The sequence below is a fragment of the Cervus elaphus genome, chromosome 7 (assembly GCF_910594005.1).
Source record: "Cervus elaphus chromosome 7, mCerEla1.1, whole genome shotgun sequence".
NCBI lineage: Eukaryota > Metazoa > Chordata > Mammalia > Artiodactyla > Cervidae > Cervus > Cervus elaphus.
Genome location: NC_057821.1, coordinates 14,047,336 through 14,071,828, shown reverse-complemented (window position 1 = coordinate 14,071,828; position 24,493 = coordinate 14,047,336). Strand labels below are relative to the sequence as shown.

The 24,493-nt window shown below is 51.6% G+C and overlaps 1 protein-coding gene across 2 annotated transcripts in view; it reads right to left on the bottom strand.

Moving 5' to 3' along the window:
* GLP1R (glucagon like peptide 1 receptor) overlaps positions 1–4,693 on the bottom strand; it is a 40,826-nt gene extending 36,133 nt beyond the window's left edge. For both annotated transcript variants that reach the window (XM_043907365.1, XM_043907364.1), the window contains exon 1: positions 4,542–4,693. In XM_043907365.1, coding sequence (XP_043763300.1) covers positions 4,542–4,619 — 78 coding nt within the window. In that variant the 5' untranslated portion in view covers positions 4,620–4,693. The remainder of the gene's footprint in view (positions 1–4,541) is intronic.
* Positions 4,694–24,493: the final 19,800 nt, after the last annotated feature.

Below are 24,493 nucleotides of genomic sequence, written 5' to 3'. Positions count from 1 at the left end.
TCATATATTGATTTTCTGACCTTGGCCAAGAATTTTAACTTCCAGCCTGAGCTCACACCTGCACAGACTGGGAACAACCATAGTCCCTCCTTCCCTGCCCATGAGCATTAAGTGAGTTGATGCTAAAGGGCCCCAGTACGTGGAAAACTCAGTCAACAACAGCTGTCCTGGATTTCTGCTGTTGATGGGAGAGCAAAGCGCGGTCTGGATAGCCAGGCTTCCCGGGGAGTCAGGGTCCTACCCCTCCTTCATTTCTAGGATCAACAAACTCCTGGCAGGAGCAAACAAACATATTTTCATGCCAAGGACCGATCATTCAGCTTAATTCGTGGCATCTTCCAGCTGCAAACGTAGCCAATAGCAAAGCCTCCGTGCCTTCCAGCAAGCAGGAAACTGTGAGGAGGGGCCAGGCCCTGCCCACCACCCTCCCCGCCCCGCTGACCCATTTCATCCCCCCCACCGCCGCCGTGATGTGAGGTCCTGCCCCAGGCCTGGAGAGGAGGGGCTGGGTGGTGGAGAGGATGCAGTGACAGAAGCCCTGCTCCTCACAGGCTGCAGAGCTGGCTGGAGAGCGGGGCACTTGACGGGCCTGGGTGAGGGCAGGCTGGCAGTTTTTAGAACCAGGACTCACCAGGTGTTATGGGCACTCTCTGCATGGGGGTGAAGGCAAATGGGGGCAATGCCTGAGGTGGAGGTCACAGTAAGGAGGGGGCATCTCTGAGATTCAAGAGTTTGGGGAGGAAGGAGAAGGTGAGAAAGAAGAGGCCAGGAGGGAGAGTGATGGGCAGGAGAGAGCACTGGACAGAGAGTCACAGGTCCTGGGCATAAATCCCAGTTGTCTGTTAATGTGGGACTGATGGGACAAATTTTAACCTTCTGGGGCCTCAATTTCCTCGTCTGTAAAATGGGCACATCGCTCTTCTCTAAGAATTCCAGGACAGTCCCAGCAAGATAAAATAGTGAAAAGCTTTAGAAGTCATACAGCCCTGTATGAATGGGCAGTGTTCTAAGGAGGAAGAGCAGGGAGAGAAGGATGTGGAGCAGGTGGTTGCTCTTGAGGTGACGGGCTTTCCAACACCCTGGGAGGGCACACCTCCAAACACTGGCTGCTAACCTGCTAATTCCTCCTACAGCTTCATGTCTCAGTGTGAATAAGTGCATCAGATTCTTTCCTTCTCTAGGAACCTTTTTTGACTGAAGGGAAGGAGGAAAGAGAGGCCACTGAAGTGAGGAAAATGGGAGAGGAAAAAGAAGCTCTGGGGTCTAAAAACTGGTGCAGTCCTGCGTCTTCTCCAAGGCAGGACCCCCAGCCTCATCTTCTCTGCCCAACTTCCAGAGCTCAGCCATCACCAACGGCCTCTGAGACCTGCAGGGATGGGGCTGCTGGGCCCTGCGCTCTTGGCCCCATTTCTTTTTCCTTAAAGACTCCAGATGCAAGAGCAGAAGGGCAGGGAAAGGAAGACCATACACACATTCTCACATGCACACACCCCTCCTAGGGCCACACCATCACACATGTCATCACACATGCCGTGGAGCACATGCTTACGTACTAAGACATGACTCGGAGTCTCGCTCCCACACATGAGCACACAGACTGTCAGGTTCACACACAGAGACCCCTTGGCTGACACATACTCAAGTCACACTGTCGCACACACAGATACAGAGAAAGAGTCACACGTTCTGTCACAAGCACACTGTTTCTCACCCACACACGGACACACACTGACAGACACCCATTCACACTCTAAGAGGTCTCTCTCACACACACACACACATACATCCCTTCCCATAGATGCAATATCACACTCGGAGTCACACACACACACTGGCAGATACCCAATGACACGCTGAGATGTTTCAGACACAGGGACTCGCAGGCAGGAAGTCACAGAAGGTCACGGATGGGTGCAGAGGAGAAACAGGGGTTCATACAACCCCTTTCCCCCTGTCCCTCTCTCTTTATGTCTCTCTGTCTCCTCTGTTTCTGCGTATCTCTGTATCTCCTTATCTCTCTCTCACACACAGGGGCAGCCTGCCGCTAAGGAAGAGCCTACTTCTCCTCAGAGCCAGGCATCCGAGGGCAGGATGTGGTTTCTTGGTATCTCCTGCTCTGACCTCCACTGGAGTCCATGTCTGGGAGGGAGTCCAGCCCAAGAACGAAGTTGCACGCTGACCGCGGCATCCCCTGGACTCCCTCCCCCCTTCACGAGAGGGGCCCCACCCCCAGCCCTCTTCCACCACCCTGGAGAAGGCTTCCAGATGGCCGAGGACAAGCAGGTCAGAACCCCTGAGTGACTAAAGCTGCCGTCGTGGGATGCCAGTGTCTCAATCCGCTCCAGAATTCCCACATGGCGGGGCTCGTGATCCTTATTTACAGATGAGGAAACTGAGGTTTGGTTCACGATGGTCAGGAATACTTGAACCCAGTCTTGGCTGGCTCTAATTTTGGGTGTCAAAGGCTTGCCCTCAGTAGACCAGCACCCTCACAGGGGTCTTAGGGAGGAAAGGAATAGGAGAGGGGGTGGTCCTTCCCAGCAACAATGGAGTGGCCTAGGTCCCCTTCTTCAGAGGTCAATTCGGCCACCTCCCCTACCTGTACCCCCTCCAGCCTGGCCAGCCTGACTGTGGGTAGCCCACTCGTTTTCCCTTTGGTCCCGCCTGGATGGGCAGGTATTAGGCACCAGCCCAGCCCTGCACCCCTTTCTCCTCTCTGTTGCTGGTCTGCTAGATTCACCTTATACAGGGAACCCTCCTTTTCTCCTGGGGAGATTTATCCCCCCAGCAGGGACATGAGGGAGCAACCTAGTCTTGCTGATCTCATGAACAGAAAATAGAAGGCAAAATCCACCAGTGTTTATAGAGTCTTACACGCAGGATGAGTTGTGTCGCAATTACTGCAGTCTGACCTCCAAGCTTGTCACTCAGACCTCCGCGGGCCAGCAATGCTCAAAGCAGGGGCACCCCCTGAAACTCCCCTTCTCTGCTCGGAGCCTGGCTCACCCCGCCCTTCTCTGTGTCCCCAGGACTAGAGATATGGCCCCAGGATATTGGGCTTTTATCCTTAGCCAAGGGCTGAGGAATGAGGGGATCAGAAGAGAGGGGGTTCAAGAAGCCCCACTCCTCTGGGCAAAGGAGCTTTAGGGAGAAGACAGGAGGCCTTCACAACCTCTCCTTTTCGCTTAATTTGCAAACTTGGCCTGGAGCAGGATGGGACCAGGCACCACAGCCTCCCACCCCGACCCTGTTCCAGCCCGAGGAGGAGGAGGAGGAGGGGGAGGAGGGGGAGGAGGTAAAGGTGAGCCAGAGCAGTCTGCAGTCCTGGCTCTGGAAAGATCCCAGGCACACCAGGGAAGCCATTGTGCGGCAAGGACAGGAGTTGGGCTGGCGGACAGGGAGAGGGAGGGAATGAGTCTGGGAAAAACACGGGGACTGGCACCTTAGCTTGGAGATGCATCTGTCCACATCTGGATTCTCAGCCAGGGATGGAGTCGGCCCTCACCCAAGACCCCTCCTCCTGCCTTCCACCTGGGACAAATTTCAAGGCCTGTACAGGTCCCCTCCCCAAAGCTTCAGGTCTAGGGGTAAGAGTGGGAGGTCACGGGAAAACACAGCCCCCTGGCACAGGACAGGCCACCGAAGCCTGCACCTCCTCTCCGTTCAAGCATCTCACAGCGTCTCTGGACAACTCCCCTCTCCTAAGGCAGGCTGACACAGCCCCCAGCCCAGGAGCCTAGAGGCAGTTAAGGCAGACAGGGGCTGTAGGGGTCCCCCCGGGTCAGCTCTCCAAGGGCGTGGGGAGGCCAAGGTGTCTCTGAGTGTCCCACTATGAGCTCTGGTGCTTGTTGACCACCAAGGGGATCAAACTGGGGGTGTCAGATGAGTGTGTGTGTGGGGGGGGGGGCTGCCTGCTTCCATAGGAACAGGGAACCTTTTACGTGTTTGCCTTGGGGCTGGGGAGCGGATGTGGCTCTCAGGTTCCCTCTGGGAGGTCAGGAGGAAGGACAGCAAAGCTGCCACCGCAGGGTCCCTGGGGTTATGAGTCAAAGGCTGTGCCGCGAGGTTGCTGGTGGAGGAGAGTGGAGCTGGGGGTCCACATCCTGGCCTCTCTGCCTTCCCCGAATGTCTCCGATAGCAAACCGTGGCGGGTTGGGGCACAGACACGGCGGGAAGGGGTCTGGGGCAGAGTGGGAGAGCGCAGCTCGGGCTGCAGCCGAGCCACTGGTATGGGTCTGGGGGAGACGGAGTTGGGAAAGTGGTCCGGGGAGATGCCGGGCGCAGAAGTCAGCCCAGGGCGGCCGCGGGACAGCCGGTGGCCCGGCCGAGGGGAAGACGGGCGCCTGGCCAGGGCTGGGGGGAGCCGTCCGCCGTCCGAGTCCCCACCTCGGCCACCCAGCCCAGGGCACTCCACTCTCCTAGGCCCCGCTCTCCCGAGGCTTGGGTTCCCGCCGCCCGCGGAGTTTCGCTCAAGTCCGGGACGCCTAGCCCGCCGCAGCCCTCACCGCCGCCAACCCCGCCCCAGGGCCCGCGGGTCTCACCTGGGGGCGGGGGCCGGCCCTGCCCACCGCCCCGAGCAGCAGCAGCGCCAGGCGGAGCGGCCCCGGGACGCCGGCCATGGCGGGGCGCTCAGCACTGGGCCATCGCTGCCACCTGCGGCACGGCGCGCGCCACGGAGCCCCGGCCGCGCGGGCGGCCGCGGGGGAGGAGCCGGCGCGGGGCCGCCCCGCCCGCAGGAGGGGCCGGGCGGGTCCTGGCTTTCCAACCCCGGCCGCCGAGGCTCCCCCGGCCGGTCCTTCTCCTGCCGGGAGGTCCCGGGCACTGCGCTCCGAGTCGGCGCGCTCGGGTTCGGGGCGCGCAGGAGCCGGGCAGTCCTCATCCCGCACCCGGACCACCTTCCGAATCCCTCTGCTAAGGAAAGCCAAACCGCCCCCAAGCTGTCCAGGGTACCCCAAAGGGAACTGGGGCCGGAGAAGCGCACGGGACTTGGCCAAGGTCACACCTTCCGTCAGACCCTTTCCGGAAAGTGTAACCCCAAGAGCTGCGAGTGGTTAGGAAGACAGATCCACCCGGAGGGGGTTACCCCGTCCCCAAGTCCTCTCCTCCTCCTCGAGTTCTGTCCCGAAGGCGGCTCTGGGACAACCAAGGTTGAAGGGACAATGACAAATGGATCGACGGAGCCCTGCCGGTGGGGAAGGTCTAGAGGTTCACCACCCGCCTCCCGCTGCATAGCCCTGCTCTGAGTCCCTGGGCTCTTATAACCCCTGTGTCCACGCGGTAACGTATGCCCAAGGCCGTCCTCTGCCCCCTGCTTCTTTGTCTCCCTGCTTGGTGCGGACTATTTTACCTGCCTTTATATCCCCACACCCCAGCACAGTGCAGACCAGATTCACCCTCAGCCAGACTGTGGGAGACAGTGCCAAGGAAGCACTGACTTTTATGTTCCCTAGAGACAGTGAGGAGACCCCGTGGGAACAGGGAATTGTACCCGCCTCCCCCAAGTCAATCCTAAAGGAAATCAACCCCGAATATTCATTGGAAGGACTGATGCTGAAACTCCAATACTTTGGCCACCTGATTCGAAGAACTGACTCATTGGAAAAGACCCTGAGGCTGGGAAAGATTGACTGCGGGAGGAGAAGGGGATGACAGAGGACGAGATGGTTGGATGGCATCACCGATTCAATGAACACAAGTTTGAGCAAGCTCTGGGAGTTGGTGAAGGACATGGAAGCCTGGCATGCTGCAGTCCATGGGATTGCAAATAGTCGGGACACAACTTAGCAACTGAACAACAATCGCCCCCCTCCCACACCAAAAAAAAAAAAAAGACTTTGAAGTGGGGCGGCAGCAGTATTAGCCTAGAGCTACATGGAGCATGTCTGGACCATTCCAAAGGGAAAGGGAGTCTGTTGGAGCAGCTGCATCTCAGGGAGAGAACAAAACATCTCAAATCCCAGAGAGAGGTGAGATGCTGGGAGAAGGGAAGAGGAGGAGCTGGGAGGAGGCCTCCGGTGGGAGGAACCAGGGGCTCCCATTAGGCAAGAGAGAGCTTCCTCTCCAGCAAATTCTGCCTCCACTACTTGAGGGTCATTTATTCCCTCCTTCCCAGGTGATGCAGTGGTAAAGAATTTGCCTGCCAATGCAGGAGATGTAGGGGATGTGGGTTCGATCCCTGGGTCAGGAAGATCCCCTGGAGGAGGAAATGGCAATCCACTCCAGTATTCTTGCCTGGAGAATCCCTTGGACAGATGATCCTGGTGGGCTACAATCCATGGGGTTGCAAAAGAGTCAGAAACAACTGAGCGACTATGCACACACTACCAAGAAGTCAGTTTAACAGTCACCTTATGTGCCATTTAGGATTAGCTTGTTCAGCTGCAAGTGACAGAAAACCCCTGATAACAGTGGCATAACCAAGAACTCTGTTATGTAATGCAAGGTCAGAGTTTCAGCCCAGGGCTGGGGCAAAGGCTCCTTGACCATCAGGGTGTCCAGCTCTTTCAGTTTCCACCATTCTCATGGCTCAGGGCTTCTACCTATTAATCCAATGTGGCTGCTCCTGCTTCAGCCATGGTATTCAAATTCCAGCCAGCAGGAAGGAGGTAAGGGAAAATGGGTACATCTCCACCAGTGAGGACACATCCTAAAAGAGGCAGTCATCAGTTCCACACGCCATGGTGAGCATTCAGACACATAGGCACACTTAGCCTTGAAGGAGGCTGGGGGAGTACCCTTTTTCCAAACTGTCACTAGCAAGGTTAAATATTACAGTTTTTATTACTTTAGAAGAAGGCTAGATAGATAGGCAAATAACTTGTAGGCTCTGCTATATCAGGGTTGGGGGTTGGGGGACAAGAGAAGAGGAGAGAGGGAAAGGGCTAGAGAAAGTATCCAGGCAGAACTGAGCCTTTACCATGAATTTATCAACCTCCAAATTACACTCAATAAGTATCAGTTGAACATCTGCCTTGAGCCACACACTGAACTAGGTCCTGGGCATAAAGTGGTAATGCAGTCTGCATCCTCAGAGGGATTATATTCTAGTGCAGGAGGGAGACATTAAGAAAGTAATTATTGGAGCCATTTATATCACAATTGCAATGGTGATCGGCACTCCTGTGATAAGCAGATGCTGTTCAAGTCCTGCCCTCAGTACTTGAAAGACCATTTTCTCTCTGCTGGGATGGGATGGCGGGGGAGGGGGGGGGTTGGATTTTCTCTGGCTGGGAGAAGAGCTTTGTGTTCAGGCAGTGCAGGGTAGGGACCCTTAGGAACCCAAGCATGGATGGGCAGCAATGGAGGGATAAGTGCCTCAGTGTCTCACCCCTTGGATTCAACAATTCAGAGGTGTACTGCAGTCTCCCAGAGGTCCCAGTGCGATGGAGCCGCAGCTTCCCAGAGTGCTCACTCAGGTGCTCAATAAAACACTCACTTCCTGGTCTGTCTCACCTTCCACCAGTAGGGGACTAGTGCTTCCCGAGGGCACCTCCTAAATAAAAATAAACTAGATGGGGGACTTCCCTGGTGACTTAGTTGGTAAAGAATCTGCCTGCAATGCAGGAGACCTGGGTTCAATCCCTGGGTTGGGAAGATCCCCTAGAGAAGGGAATGGCAAGCCACTCCAGTATTCTTGCCTGGAGAATTCCAAGAACAGAGAAGCCTGGCAGACTATAGTCCATAGGGTCACAAAGAGTCAGACACAACTGAGTGACTAACACACACAGGTGGGGTGCTCCGTCATTCAGTCGTGTTTGGGATTCTCTGGGCAAGAATACTGGAGTAAAAATCCTCACTTTAAATTCTTAAATTCTTGCTGGGTGAGCCTGACTGAAGACAGTGGGCAAATGACAGTAGCCAGAGGTGGGGACCGGCCCCCTGAGCCCAGAGGTATTTGGGTGGAAGCTGACTCTCCTCTCCTTTGAACACGTGGGGTCCAGAACCGCTGAGTCTGCTCTGATTCTGATGCTACCCCTGGTCTCAGCATGTATTAACACCATCCTGGATTCTGTCTCCTCATTAGACCGAGGCTCCAGGAGGGCCAGCAAGCTGGATTTCAGCGCTGGCTTTGAGTGCTCAGGGCTGGCAGACCCCTCCCTCCCCTCCAGGCACTGTCTCTGGGTGTGACAGGTGATACTGTGTGCTGTGCTGTAATGCCTCCTTGCAGATTCTAGAAGGCTCTGTATTGGACATGGGGACAATCTGTCTTCTTAACTTGTAAGTAAATTTCAGAGTAGGTCCACAGTCTGATTACCCCCTCAATTTTTTTTAAAGCAACTTAACTCTGTCCATCCCTTCTTACCCAGTCCCCTAGAAGACGAACTTTCTCATACCCTATCTGACCTCGTCCTTGAGCCCATCCACTGGCTCCCCATCACACAAGACCAAGTCCTCCAAACTTGATAGCGTCTAAGAAAACCACCTGGACTGCCCCAGCCCACCTCCCAGCTGGACCTCTGTGCTCTCGGACAAGAGGTCCCCTCCGTCTGAAGCGTCCTCCCCCGCCTTGCCTGCCTGAGCTCCTAGCCCCTGGGGGAAACCTCCCCTCCGCTCTGCCCCTCAGCACTGCTTTGAGACAGCAGAGGTGCTCTCACTGGCAGCAGGAGCCTTGGAAGGCTCCCCTAAACACGGTTGTCCTCCAGGATTCCCCAACTTCTGCCCACCCTTACAGCCTCATGAAGGACTCACCCCCACCATGAAGCTTTCCATGATCTCCCCCAGTTCCTCAAGGCCCCAGTCCCTTGTGCTCAGTCCCAGGCCCTCTGAGCACATGGGAACCTTCTTGACTGTGGCTGGTTAATTTCTGTTTCCCCATGGTCTCTGAGCCCCCGGAGGGCAGGGGTCTTGTTTCACTCATCTCTACAGCCATGGCACCCAGCACAGTGCTTCCGGCATTATAGGCGCTCGGTGGCTCTGGTTTGAAATAACACATGATGGGACTGCCCTGGTGGTCCAACGGCTAAGACTCCGCCCTCCCAATGCAGGAGGCTTGGGTTTGATCTCTGGTCAGGGAACTAGCTCCCACATGCCGCAACTAAGAGTTTGCCTAATGCAACTAGAATCTCATGCTGCAAATAAGACCTGGTACAGTCAGATAAATATAAAATGAATATTTAAAAAAATAAAGTAAAACAACACCTGAAATGTATTGAAGCACTGACCGTGCTCTGTCATGCCCTTCTTCTGACTTTCCCTCAGTACGTCGTGAGCTCCTTGAGGGACGTGATGTTCCCACGTTCATCTCTGCATGTCCTGCATCAGCAAAGCCCCCGGGACAGCGTAGGCACACAATAGTGTTTATTGCAACTGAAACAAGTCAGTTCAAGTGTCTAGTACATAGTAGGTCCTGGAAAACATATCTTAAGACGGATGTGCTGGAAGAGAGGGCAGATGAGGTACTGGAGGGGCTGGTTTGACAGCCCACTTCTCCCCTCCTCACTATTATAGGACACCCCGGCTCAGACTCTGCTATGGTCTGAGTGCCTGTGTTCCCACAGGTTCACATGCTGAAATCCTAACCCCATAGGTGATGGTATTTAGAGGTCGGGCCTTTGGGGGGTGATTGGGTTGTGATAGCAAAGCTGTCATACATGGCATGACCCCAGAGGACCCCCCCACCTTCCACCATGTGAGGGCGGTGAAAATGGTCATCTATGAAACCAGGAAGCAGGCTCTCCAGAGGCCAAATCCACCAAATGCCATGATCTTGGACTTCTAGCCTCCAGAGTCATTTGTTGTTTATAAGCCACGGTGTCTATGACGCTTCGTTGTAGCAGCTCTCAGATGGACTAAAACAAACCCCACTAGAGCATAAGGCAGGGTGCGCTCCCTAAGAACAGGGACTTGAAGGGATGGAATACTGCTCCCTAGACAAACACTAGGGCTTCCCTGGTGGCTCAGATGGTAAAGAATCTGCCTGCAATGCAGGGGACCTGGGTTTGATCCCTGGGTCGGGACGACCCCCTGGAGGAGGGCAAGGGAACCCACTCCAGTATTCTTGCCTGGAGAATCCCCATGGGCAGAGGAGCCTGGTGGGCTACAGTCCTTGGGGGTTGCAAAGAGTCAGACATGACTGAGTGACTAGGCGCAAGACAGCACAGGCTAACACTAATCATGAACAGAAACAACGGCTGCCTGGTGTGGCGTCCCCGCTCCAGATCAGGGGCTGCTGGACGCTAGGTGTGCCCTGATCGCCTCACGTCTGAGAAGCAAGTACTATTACACCCGATTCATGGGTGAGGAGACTGAGGCTCAGGGATGACAAGTGAGCTGCTCAGAGAACACCACGGGCGTTCATCCTGGGTCCACCCACCCCCAAGGCTGGTAAAGCAGAGGAGACGGGCTCCAGCTCTGCCAGCCGGTCCTGGGAGCGTCTCTCCTGTGGCTCCTGCCTCCCCAGCCCAGAGCTCTGGATCCAGCTCTTTACCCCCACACCCAGAGCTACTCCTGTGGCCCAAAGTGAGGCTTCCACTAAGAGAACTTGATTTTCAGATCATCTTCAGAAATGGGAATGGGAGCGACTGATCTGGGCAGCTGAGGAAAAGATGCTGTAAGGCCCTCGACCTAAGGAGACAGAGCCCAGGGCAGGCCCCCCACCTCCTCGGTCCCTCATTGAGGGGGGCCCTCTCAGTGGGAGACCCGGCCAGTGGGCAGAACTCAGTCTTTCTCTTGGGGGAAGGTAAGGAGGGAGGGGGAAGCGGGAGGGAAATGGGGGTGGGGTGGGGAGAGAAGAAAGCAGTGCTAAGGAGGACAAGTGTCTCTTGTCCATACAGTACAGGTTCCTTCCGAACTCCAAGTTCCTAAGAAGCTTGTTTATTTTCCAAAGCTCAAGACTGTATCCCTGTTCTGGCAGACCGGATGAGGAAAGAACCAACACGTAGCCTAGAATAAATACATGTGCACACTCAGCGCATGCACGCACGCGCACACACACACACACACACACACACACACACACAGACATACAAACATACACACCTACACACAGATCTTAGGCTCTGTAAGTCCTGGGTTGAAATCCAGCTCAATCACTCACTGAATGTTTCTGAGCCTTGCTTCCACAGTCTGTAAAATGGGGATAATAATAAAGACCAATATTTACAGAGCCTTTGCCGTGAGCGGGGCAGTGTTCCAGGAGCCACGTGAGTGTTATCCGTTTAATGCTTACCGTTGACTTGCCCTACTCGTCGCCAGGAGAGTCTGAAGATTTGCTGCTAGGAGGAGGCAGAGACCACAGGAGTGGGCCCAGGAATCTGTCTTCTGCCGGGAGCCAGGGGAATGTGCCTGCCTGCGGCGCCCAGGGTGAAGGAGTGTGCCATGGGGTGGGGGGAAAGGAATGCCCACGAGGCCAGGACTCCACCCTGCTTCTCTTCCTGCTTCTCTTCCAGAGACTCTGCCCTCTGCCCCTCTGACCCAGAGCTTCTGGGAGCAACCCTGCCTTGTGAAGTGTGATCATTTCTATCCCCGTTTTGTAAAGGAGGAATCCCAAGTGCAAAACAGTGGAGTAACTAGCCCAAGATAGGTCAAGAGAGCCTGGATGCCACCCACCCGGACCCCCCGCACTGACTGCACAAAGACCGTCAGACCTGGCAGGACTGCTGGACCGTCACAGCTGCCCTTGTCTAGAACCTGGCACTCGTAAGTCTTCAGTAATCAGAAGCATTACCACCGCCACTGCTGTTCCCCATGGCCCTCCATCTTCCCAGCGGAGCTGATGCCCAGGGCTCCAGCTCAGTCCTTCCCTTCCCAGCCATAGGCCTAGGGGCGGGAGGAGGCTGGCTGGACCCCAGAGGCTCTGTCCCCTATGCAGTGCCCCTGTTGCTGCCTCCATCCTGCAGTCCAGCCGAGCTTCCCAGGCGCTGGGTCCTGTTCAATCTCCGGGCAGTCAGCTGGGAGGATTTAGAGCCTCTTGAGCTATAGTGATTATTGCTCTCTTGGGCAGAGGCGGCATTGAGTGTCACAGCGTCAGTTTCCTAACTGACTCCTCATTGAGGGAGAGGTCAGTGCCGCCACTCCCACTTTACATGGGGGGAAACTGAGTCCCCAAGAGTCAGGGGATTTGTTTGAGCTCACTTAGCAAGGTCGGCAGGGTTTGTGCATCTGTGGAGCAAGGAAGAGAAAAATAAATGATGTGAGAACAGCAAAATTCCTCTCTCTTCTCCACCTGGGGATTCCGGCTAGAAATGACTGGGATTCCCTCTGTCTCCCCAGCAGTTAAAGGGTTATCGTGTCAGCAGGGGGCAGAAGGTGAGGGAAAACCAGGGCGGGGGTGGGGAGAGAGTCCTCGTGCAGAGGGGGGCTTGGCGAGAGCAGAACCTGTGAGGGGGCAGGCGTTGCCCTAAGAGCCATCTGCCCTCTTCCCTTTAACAACGAGAAGAGTGTGTAGCAGCGCTGGCTGAGAGCTCCCCAGATCTGCCCTGTGTTGTTCCCAGGGGTTGCTATAATAAAGCACCACAACTGGGTGGCTTACACAATAGGATGTATTGTCTCACAGTTCTGGAGGCGTGAAGTCAGAAATCAAGGTGTCATCAGGGTTGGGTCCTCCTGAGAGTCCAGAGGGTGAATCTAGTCCAGGCCTCTCTCCCAGCTTCTGTAGCCTCAGGCATCCTTGGTTCATAGATGGCATTCTCCCTGTGTCTTCACATTGTCTTCCTTCTGTGTACATCTACCTGCTTATTTAACTCATATGCAGAGTACATCATGAGAAATGCTGGACTGGATGAAGCACAAGCTGGAATCAAGATTCCCGGGAGAAGTATCAGTAACCTCAGATATGCAGATGACACCATCCTTATGGGAGAAAGCAAAGAACTAAAGAGCCTCTTGATGAAAGTGAAAGAGGAGAGTGAAAAAGTTGTCTTAAAACTCAACATTCAGAAAATTAAGCCCATGGCATCTGATCCCATCACTTCATGGCAAATAGATGGGGAAACAATGGAAACAGTGACAGACTTTATTTTTTAGGGCTCCAAAATCACTGCAGATGGTGACTGCAGCCATGAAATTAAAAGATGCTTACTCCTTGGAAGAAAAGTTTATGACCAACCTAGACAGCTTATTAAAAAGCAGAGATATTACTTTGCCAACAAAGGTCCATCTAGTCAAAGCTACAGTTTTTCCAGCAGTCATGTATGGATATGAGAGTTGGACTATAAAGAAAGCTGAGCGCCGAAAAATTGATGCTTTTGAACTGTGGTGTTGGAGGAGACTCTTGAGGGTTCTTTGGACAGCATGGAGATCCAACCAGTCCATCCTAAAGGAAATCAGTCCTGAATATTCATTGAAAGGACTGATGCTGAAGCTGAAACTCCAACATTTTGGCCACCTGATGCGAAGAACTGACTCATTTGAAAAGACCCCAGTGCTAGGAAAGATTGAAGGTGGGAGGAGAAGTGGATGGATGACAGAGGATGAGATGGTTGGATGGCATCACTGGCTCAATGCACATGAGTTTGAGTAAGCTCCGGGAGTTGGTGATGGACAGGGAAGCCTGGTGTGCTGCAGTCCATGGGGTCGCAAAGAGTTGGACACAACTGAGCAACTGAACTGAATTGAACCTGTGTCCAATCTTCCCTTTTGTACAAGGACACTAGTCATTGGATTGTGTGTACCTGTTAAGTCACTTCAATAGTGTGGGACTCCTTGGGACCCCATAGACTGTAGCCCACCAGACTCCTCTGTCCACGGGATTCCCTCAGGCAAGAATACTGGAGTGGGTTCTCCATAGTGGATTAGGGTCCACCCTAATGACCTCATTTTAACTTGATTACCTCTCTAAAGACCCTGTTTCCAAACAAAGGTCACATTCTAAGATATTAAGAGTTGGGACTTCAAGATATCTTTTGTGCGAGAATACAATTCGGCCTGTTAGTTGTTGAGACCACCATATTTCCCAGTCTCCCTTGATGTTCCATGTGGCCAGTGGATCGTGGAGGAAAGTGGTATAGGCCCAGAAAACCTCCCACATGATTCTCCACACCTTCTCCTCCTCCATACCTTCTCTGCCTCCATCAACCAGTTGGACACAGATGATCCAGTGGAGAACTCCAAGGCCCACCAGACAGAAGGAGCCTGGGTCCTTGGATAACTGCATGGGGCAGAGTTTCCTGCTGACCTGCCCTGGAGTGTATCATGTTAAGTTACTGAGACTGGGGAGCTATCACTGCAGCTAATCTACCCCAAGAGACACTGCTGGTGGGTGTCCCTGGGAGAGTGCTGATCAGGCCAGGGGGGCCTTCTGGAGGTCCCCCCTTTGTACCTGCGAGTAGGTGAATGAGACCCCTCCCTCTGGGTCAATCTCCTCCTCCCCTTGGTCAGTGGATAGCAGCATCGCAGAGGACATTCGGGATCATGTGGCCAGGGCCCCCATTTGTCCTTATTCGTATGGCTCCTATCTTTATATTTTTATTTGTTTATTTGTCTTAGTTGTGACATGAGGGATCTTCAGTTTTCTTTGCAGCATGCAGGATCATTAGTTGAGGCATGCGGGATCTAGTTCCCTGCCCAGGGATCGAACTGGGGCCCCCTGCATTGGGACCATGGAGTCTTAGCCACTAGACCACCAGGGAAGTGCCTGGCTCCTATCTTTCATCCCAGGTTATTCCCACCTGTCTGCCTGCTCTCTAGGGGGCAAGGACGGGGTGGTTACAACAAGAGCCCACAATGCTCCCTCACTGAATTAATGCTGTGCAAGCAAAGAGGAAACATGCCAAATTTCATGTTTGGAAATCAACTGAAAAGGAAGCATCACACTGGCCTTCTCATTGTATGTAGCCTTTCAGCACCTCATTGAGGCTGAGAAGCCCACTGTGATGAAAATGAGAAATAAAACCATCAACCAGGTCTGAAATAAGCGGTGTCCCCAGGCTGGCAGGCGTACCGGCCCACCAGTGACAGTTTCTTTATCAGAAACTCTCCCCAGCTGTTCCCCTCTGGTAGCATCATTCAGACCAGCCAGTCACAGGCTTCACAGGCCAGGGCAGGAGACGCTCTGTGGGGGGACTTGAAGGCCCCAGAAGTTCTCTCTGAAAAGAACGGCTCCAAGCCAGGATGGGGAAGCTGTCATGGGCCTTCTGGAGCCAGGATCACCTCCAGGGCTGAGTCAAGGGCAGTGTAGAGCCTAGCAGAGTCCCCCAAAGCAGGGGAGGATGAACAATAGCCCGACTCTTGCCTAATCACACACTCTTTAACACACTCAGGCCAGACAAAATCATCTCCCTCGATGAAAGCAATGTGGTACTCGCTCACTCGTTTCTCCTAAATAGAAAACAAACGCAAAAGGGAAAATGCAGAGGTCTCTGGGCCAGCTCCTCCCAGCCGCCCGCACCATCATACCTTGAGTCTCTGAGTGTGGACCTGGTGAGCATCTCTGCTGCCTCGGACCTCACAGGTCACACCTGGGGTGCAGTCATCGAGGCCTGCAGGATCTCTGACCCTGTAGATGCCTCCTGCACCTCCACAGGATCACAGTCCAGAAACTTCTGCTCCCATTTTCTGGCCCTTTCTCTCAGTTCTGTCTCGATTAGTGATGATAACACTTTAGGGTTTGAGACCGGCCTGTGGCTGGAGGAAACTCAGAGTCTCCCTCTGTTGTTGTGGCCTGACCTCTAGACCTGGCCTCGCGTGAACTTGCGGCTTTGCCCAGCAGGTGACATTTTCTGAGGACCCGGTCTATTTCATTTTCCCTCTCCCAAGACCAACCCAGAGTCACTTCCTTCCCTGTTATGAAAGCTTTCACCCTCCATGCACTTGATGATGCCCTGGTTTCTGGCTCATTTGCCAAACGGGATGGCAAACAAAGCTGATGAGCCTACCTGGCACTTAATGGCTCGGATGTCCCATCCCACCACCACCCAGGTGCTCTCACGGGGAGCTCCTCGGGGTGGGGTAGGCTCATAGAATTAATACCAAGCATGACAGTTTTGCCATGGAAAAGGGCACAAACACTTCTCCGAGACAAAAGCTGATACTGGTGGTGTGGGAGAGTCTGGAGGGCCCAAGGGTTCCAGGAGAGGAGGCTGTGGAGAGTCTGGCAGCACCTGGGCTGGGGTCTCAGCTGTGGTCAACACCAGGGCCAGGACCCCTGAGCTCATGGAGGAAAATCGAGGACAAGGAGTGTGTCCCTGTCATCAACACAGGTTGTGTAGATCCAGGACACAAAGATCAGGTCTCTTCCCCGCCCATCAAGGAGTTCGAGATCATTGACACTTTTCTGGGGCTACCCCATCAAGGACAAGGATCTGAAGATCATGCTGGTGCAAAAGCAGACCTAGGCTGGCCTGCAGGCCAGGTTCAAGGTGACTGTAACCACTGGAGACTGCAACAGTCATGTCAGTCTGGATGTCAAGTGGCCCAAGAGGTACACCCGGGGCCTCATCCTGACCATGCTCTTCGTAACCCTGGTGGGCCGGGACTGCCAGGGGAACAAGATCAGCAAGCCCCACATGGTAACACATCACTGCCCCGGGCATCGTCCCGGCCCCTGTGCCCAGGAAGCTGCCGCTGATGGCAGGTCTCTGCCAGCTTTGCCAAGGTCACTCCAACATCACATCCAAGACCCGCAGCTTGACCTCACTGACCCACACCAGAGTCTCCAGGGGTGACCCACCCCCCAACCCCCCATGGTGCTTTTACACCAAGAGAGACCAGTGAATTAAACCTGAAAGCAACGACCTCTCTGGTAGTCCGGTTGTTAAGACACCATGCTCCCCACGCAGGAGGTCCAGGTTCTATCCATGGTCAGGGAACTAGATCCCACGTGCTGTAACTAAGACCCAACACAGCCAACCTAAAACCAAACCAAACCAAAGAAAAATCCTGACAGCAAACCAACAAACAGAAGTTCCACAGACAGACAGTACGGCCAGGTACTAAGGAGCAAGTTCTCTTGCAGGCTCTCATCTACTCCCTGGTTTAGTGGGAAAGGCTGGTCAGGCATGAGAAGACTTGGGCTCTCACTCTGGTTCTTCTGCTTTTGTCCTTTGTCCCCTAAAGCCGATCGCCTCCACTTCCTGAGTCTTGGTTTCCTCACCTGTATAATCATCCCTACCCACAGGACTGTTGTGACAATCAAAATGAGAGGATCCATGTGTTAAGAGCACTGGAAACTGCTAAGCCTAGACATGAGGAAACTTCATGGTCATTCCCACAGTATTCTTGACCTTCTCCTGGTCCTCCCGGCTGTCTTCAAGTGTCCTGTGCTGCAGCCAACCGGGGTTTGTTGTCACGGTTGTCTTCTTGTTGGCCTGCCTTTATCCTCATCTGGCCTTTGCTCCTGCTATGCCCTCCCCCTAAAATGCTCTTCTCCTCTATTGCCTTTGGTCAAATCCCATCCATCCTTCATGGCTCAGCTTAAATTCTACTTCCTCCAAGGGCCTTGCCCAACCCTTGACTTGAAAAAGTCCAGTCTCTCTCTTCTGCACTCCCACGCCCACTTGATCTTTCACTGTCAACACTACCTGACTTGCATCGTGGCTATTTGAGTGCAGAGTGCATATGCTCTGCTGCAGCACATGCCTGAGGCCAGGGTCCCTCTTGCATCTTAGCTGAAGGTTAGCATAGAGCTTGTGCACAAAAGATGCTCACAATCACCCTATTAATTGGCAATGAGTTGAGAAGGACCTCAGGAGATAATCGATGTCTTTGGGGCCTGGAGGCAGAAGATGAGCAGCCAGGCTCCAGGGAGCAGGTCCATAAACATCTTTTGACAGAAAAGCCCAACCTCAAAGCCTAGCAATTTTAGATTATATTTGCACGGGAGGCTTTTAAAATAGCAAAACTTTAGATTTATGTCTCTGTGAACAGATGTGGAAGGGAAAATCAATTCCTCATAGTATTGGCTTATTTGTTTTTTTATCGCAGTGCTAAATATTATGCAGTGAGTGACAAATTAATACATAAATTGACCTGGAGACACATCCTCCAACTCCCTTGGACGGGAACGGAACCTCATGGCTGGACGTGGCAGGTATCTCACATCGTGTGTTGGTCAAGCTGGAGTTTCCCAAGAACATGATGGAAGTGAAGATGACTCTGATCAAGACGACTCTTAAAGAGCCCAGACTTTTCCCAAAAGAGGGGAAATGCTCACGTAATTCGTTCTGGGGACAAATGGTATGGAAGACTGGTACCACCTTGCCCTTGGCTCTGAAGCCTTTCTGGGGCTCTTAGAAGATGTCAGGAGAAGACCTTGGCTGCACCCTAGCTCCTTCCCAAGCAAGGCCTCCTCCAGGATGAAAGGAAGAGACAGACCCAAGAGCCGTGACCTGGCAGGGGCCTGCCTGCCCCAAGCGACCACCTGCTCTCCCCTGGTGGGGCCCCTGGAGCAGATAATGTGAGCAAATGAGTGTGAATGTGACCTTCCTCCTGAGGGCACCAGGCCCTGCTCTCTGAGGAGCCTGGAAGGCAGAGTAGGCACGTGAGAGGCAAGGACAAGGCCGGATGAGGAAATGCATCAGCTCACCCCCTGGGGAGTGGTCCCATAGGGTTCCCTGAACAGGAAAGGGACCTGGGGGTGCTGTGGGATCTGGGACCCACCAGGGAACCCTATGGGTGTGCCAGTTGACTCCTGGCAGCCAAGGACTGGCCTGGGCTCTTGGAGAAAGCAGAGTAGGCAGAAAGAGCAAGGCCATCCTCTAAAAAGATTCCATAAACATGGAAAAACACTAAAAGTGACTGCTTTCCCCAAGACAGGGGATGACACATAATAGTCAAAGCTTCTGATTTGGCCTAGCTAAACGCCTAGGTCTGAAGAGAGACAAAGGGAGAGACACAGAGAGAAGGACTATTAGGACTATTTTCTATTTGTCTGGCAGCCTTGCATTCAGGTTCTCACCGAGGGACAATAGAAGAGACACAACAGAAAGGGAAAGAATTTACATAATCAGCAAGGAACACCCGGAAACTGCAAATGACAGATGGGGCTCCTTACCTCCCAGACACAGGTTGAAGTCCTTGATCACCTGTCTGGGGAGCCTGGGGTCCCAGTGACAGAAACACCATGAATCTGTCAGTTGGGAGACGGGGAAAGAGTCCCCCTTTCATAAACACCATCTTGAAAAGGTTGTGAAAGTGCCAGGAAATTAGAGGCTGAAGCATTGAATATCTACACGGGGTCAAATGAGGATTTTGCCTGGAAATGGAGAGGAGGTGCTTTAATTAATCGGCCCCGGCCTAAGTGAAAATGAGGGGTGGCTTCTGTAGGGAAAGGCAGGGAGCTGCCAGCGAGACACATGTGCAAGGCGCAGAGGAATTTCCATGCTCCTTGATGACACCTGTTCAATTAAAACTGATTATAAAGAAGCAACTGTAACCCTGTCAGCCTGCCACATCCCACACCCCCAATGTGGGTGGTTACACACGCACTGGGAGATGGAGCAGTGTGGGTCCCCGCCCTCCCTGGCGCCTTTTGAGGGGAATGGAACAGATTGGGAGAATCTTCTATAAACCAGCGGCTTCTGAGGAACTGGTATTCATTCAAGGTAGACAAAGATTATTTTCATTTCTTGAGCATGACTCCAAAGTGTTTATATTCATCTCAGAAGGCTATATGTAAATCAAGACTTGAGTGTTCAAAAAACATGGTTCTTTTTTGCAGTCAAAGCTGGATGCCAGAAGACTGAAGCAATGGAGTGGACTTTTATCCAGGTGCTGAAGGTACAAAAGTCATCTTTCTCTAAGACCAAATACGGCTCTCCTTCAAGGAGTCTTAGAAATTTAAGGCTGTGAGCAAAGTAGTCATGAAGAATGGATGCTTTCAGATTTCAGTTGTTTTGTATTTTGAGGCCTTTTCAATGTCTATCCGGTGGTTCCATTCAGCCCCGGGGGGCTCCTCCAGGCAGGGACCCCCTCTTCTCCAGCCACTCGGGAGGGACAGGAATCACACACCCCCAGGTCTCTTTTCCCGCTACTCCAGGCACTGGGAAGGCTCCCTGCATTTCAGGGATGTTGGTCGGCATGCAGATGTCAGATATACTCTCGCTGAAGTTGTTAAGCTTCTCGGAGGAGACCATAAAGAGGAAGCCAGAGGAAACATGTTCATCATTTGCTTTCAAATCAAAGGAGATGGAGAAAGAGGACGAGAGGAGAAAAGCAAGTGTGTGGAGGAAGAAAGGTAGTCCATGGATGCCGTGCACCACCCGGGTCCCTCTTGGATCCCAGGCTCTCCTCTCCGAGCCACCAGGAGTGTGGGCTGCAAATGATGTGTCTGCCGGGTGCCCTTGTTCCCAGGGCTCATGTGGGGCCACTTGCAGCACCCTCCCTGTCTTACAGCCCCATGGGGTGGCTGAGGCCTTTGCCGTGACTGCCTCGCAGCCCAGCTTCTCCCTCTGCCCGCTCCTGCCTCCTTCACTTCCAAGGAGTGCTGTTCCCAAGAGATCTCCCCAGGAAATCTGCACTCAGATCCCTTGCTCTGAGTCTGTTTCCAGAGAATCTGAAAAGAATCTGAAAATCCCCACAGTGGGAAAAGAGGGAGCAAAATGTTTAGTGTCTGTGATGAGTGGACAATTTTTATCAAATGTACAAAAGGCTCCTAAGCCAATGTTTATACAGCCCTAGATGACCCTGGGTAGTTTCCTTGTCCATTCAATACATTCATACATCCCCCCTATTTGGGGGATGTATGCTACAGGTCCTAACCCAGAGTGTTGTCCTGTGACATCTTTTTATATCTAAAACAAGATCATTTTTTGAAATCTTGAAAAAAAACTGGAGATTCTATTAGGCACCTAGGTTTAAGTCACAGAGCTATTTTAACTGTGAGTGGCTTTTTGGCTAAAATGGAAAGGATCTCCATAGTCCTTCTGCCTTTTATTGTTTTCATTTAGGATAGTGAATTTTTTTCTATACTTTTGCTCTCTTTTATCCTTTGCTAAAGTGTGTTCTTTAAAATACCATCTTAGTTTCCTTTTCTTCTTCTGCATGTGGACAAGGAAGCCACCCTACAGGGGGCCTGGGTCCCAGGACCAGACTGCTAGTCTTCTCACTTAAGAGTCTAGAGCTAATTCCTTCACCTCCTTCCTGTTAACAATACACCTGCTGGTCTAGAATGTTCAGGAAAGCCCAGAAAAAGCATGTTAAATGAACCGACTAATTCCTTTCAAAATTATTGAATTTTAAATGTACAATTTGCTTGCACACCATACAAATGCTGCTATTTTAAAATTCATTATTTATTAAAATATTTCATTATTTATTAAAATGAAATAGTTTTTGGCCGTGCTAGGTCTTAGTTACTGTGAGGGCTTTTCTCTAGTTGCAGCAAGCAGGGGCTGCTCCCTCCTTATGGTGCACAGGCCTCCATTACAGTGGTTTTTTTGGTTGCGGAGGATGGGCTCCAGAGAGGATGGGCTCCGGAGCGCACGGGCTTCAGTATTGTTGCACGTGGGCTCAGTAGTTGTGACTCTTGAGATCTAGAACACAGGCTCAATAGCAGTGGTGCACGGGCTAGGTTGCTTCATGGCTTCTGGGATCTTCCCGGACCAGGACCGAACCCATGTCTCCTGCATTAGCAGGCGGATTCTTTACCACTGAGCCGCCAGGGACGCCCCCAAATGCTGATGTTTGCCTAATAGTCTCTCTCCCATGCACATTATCCTTTCCATCCAGACAACAAAAGCAGCTCAAATGAACAAGTCAGAGAAACACAGATGTACTATTTTCTACACACAGTTATGAATTTTATCTCATTAGACTCTGGCTTAAAAAAAGAATCCAATACTGCCTTGCTAAGTTCATCAGACTGGGTCCAAATCTTAGCTCTGTCAGTTACCAGCTGGGAGAACTTGGGGAAATTATTTAGCTTCTCTGGGCCTCAGTCTCCTCCTCTGTGAAATGGTGATAATGCTATCAGACTTCATAGGGTTGTTATAATGGTTACATAAGCTAATTCATGTCAAGGGCACACAGTAACATGGTGTTATTAAGTCACAGACCTCATCGTGAGCAACAGTAAGCACACAGATCTTTGAGTCTTTTTTCAGAGACCCTGGCAGTTATTTATAAGCACTTGGCTGGAAAAGAGCTCTTTTCCTCAAACTATAATGACAGAAGAAACATCCAACTAGACTCTCCAGGCTATAAACTGCTATATTTTTCTTTTTTTCCATCATGGTTTATTACAGAATATTGAACATAGTTCCCTGTGCTATACAGAAGGACTTTGTTGGTTATCCATTCCATATATAATAGCTTGCACACGCTGATCGAAGATTCCCACTCCAACCTTCCCGCACGTGTCTCCCCACTGGCAACCACAAATCTGTTCTCTGTGTCTGTGACTCTGCTTCTATTTCATAGTTAAGTTCATCTGGGTCATATTTCAGATTCCACATGTAAGTGACATCACATGGTACTTTCCTCTTTCTGACTTACTTCACTTAGCATGATAGCCTCTAGCTGCATCCATGTTGCTACAGATGGCATTACTTCGTTCTTTTTTACGACTGAGTAATATTCCATTGTATATATGCACCACATCCTCTTTATCCATCCACCTGCCGATGGATGTTTAAACTGCTATATCTATTTCTGCTCACCATTCACCTCATCAGCTTAGTTTCCGAATGCCCCAATTTGGACTCCATAGCATCTTTCACATGACCTGTTTTACTGCCTTTCTAATGGTCTTCTTTCTCAGTCCAGCGCTCACTTTGCTTTGCCGGGTGTAGAGCAATAGCCTCCCCACGGACCCACTCACTTCCGATCCTGTGGTTCCCACTGTCCTTCTGTCATATTCCCAACGCCGCCCCTGCAACACGACCTCCTCCCCCATCATTTGTCCACACCTGTCAGTCAAATTGGGTCACGTGCTGTTCTCTCCTTCTGCATTCACTCAACACTTGCTGGGGTGCCCCAAAGCCAGACTCTGCTTTCAATATGCCTGGGACATAATGAGGAGACATACATACATGTTATTAATCCCCAGGGTGAAAATTGCTACATTCAGCTGCAATCGAAGTGCAGAAAGAGCAATAAGTCCTACCTGGGGGAGTGCAAGGGGTCATGGAAGTCCTCACAGAACATGAGGAAAGGATCAAGTGGTTCTGGGAGAACTTTTCTTTACAGCTTTATTGAGGTGGAACTGAAATACAATAAACTGAACACATTCAAAGACCACAATTTGGCACATTTTAACATGCGTGAAAACACCACAGTCAAGAGAATCAACACATCTGTCACCCCTGAAGTTTTCCTCCTGCTACTTTGCATCTTTCTCTCCTTGCCTGTCCCCCAGCTCCTCACCGCAGATAACCACTGATCTGTTGTAGCTATCAATTAGTTTTTTTCTAGAATTTTGTATATAAATGGAACTATATGTTATGCATCTTTTGCCTGTTTTTTTTTCACTCAGCATAATTATTCTGAGGTTCATCCAAGTCTGTTCATTAATAGCTTGTTTCGTGTTATTCCATAGAATGGGTGTGCCATAGTTGGTTTATCCATCCAGTTGTGGTTAGAATCGAGTTGTTTCCAGTTGTAGGCTATACAAATGAAGTTCCTATGAACATTCATGGGTGAGCCTTTGTAGGCACAATGCTTTTATTCTGCTTGGGTAAATGTTTAGGAGTGGAACGCCTGGATCATATAGTCAACTGTTAAGAAACCATCCACTTGTTTTCCAAAGTGGTTGTACTATTTTATTACTACATTGCCTCTAGCAATATATGAAAGTTCCAACTGTTCTATATGGGAAAGTTTTCCTTGATAAGAGAAACAACACGAGGATGAAAATATTTCATGTTCCCTCAACACAAAATAGTCCTAATAGCAGAACAAATTGAGCAAGTTGAGTGATAGGGTTGGGGATAGACAGAAATTTTACTTTAGGCCAGCTCAGGGAGGGCTTTGGTATTTTGAGTATATGTTGCAGAAGATGGAAATGTTTCAAAGGCTCTTAAGGAGGATTTTAATACAGTCTGGTCTCTGTCTCTGGACATTCCATGTGGTTTCCCATCTTTATACTGTTCTTTCCCTCACACCGTTCCCTTCCTTAGAATGCATCCATCTACTATCTTGGTACCATCTATGACCAAGACCCATCTGAAATGCTACCTTGTCTTCAAGTTCATCCCTCACCCTGAGTTTAACCATTTCTCTGTACTTCACCCATGGTCCTGAGTCACATTCACACTACTGGTGAGTCCCGTATTCACCTGAGGTCTTTGATGAAAGAGAGTGCAGCCTTGTTCATGCAACATCACCCTCAAGACCGGTTCCTTTCACAATATATCTCGAGACACTTCTCTTTCAGTCTTATTTTTATGCAAAGTCCAAACTAAAAGAACATTTTAAATCAACAAAGGCATAAATCCTGTGGCACATTTTGCTGAGACCAAAATGAGACCATGTGGACTGACTCTGAGGAACCAAAAATTACTTTTTCTCTCTTCCGGCTTCAGCCGGCTTAACCATCTAGTCCTGGGTCCTCTGCTCTTTTGTGCTCACCAGGTCTCCCTCACTCAAGTGTGGCAAATTATGTAATTAGTAAAAGAGCAAC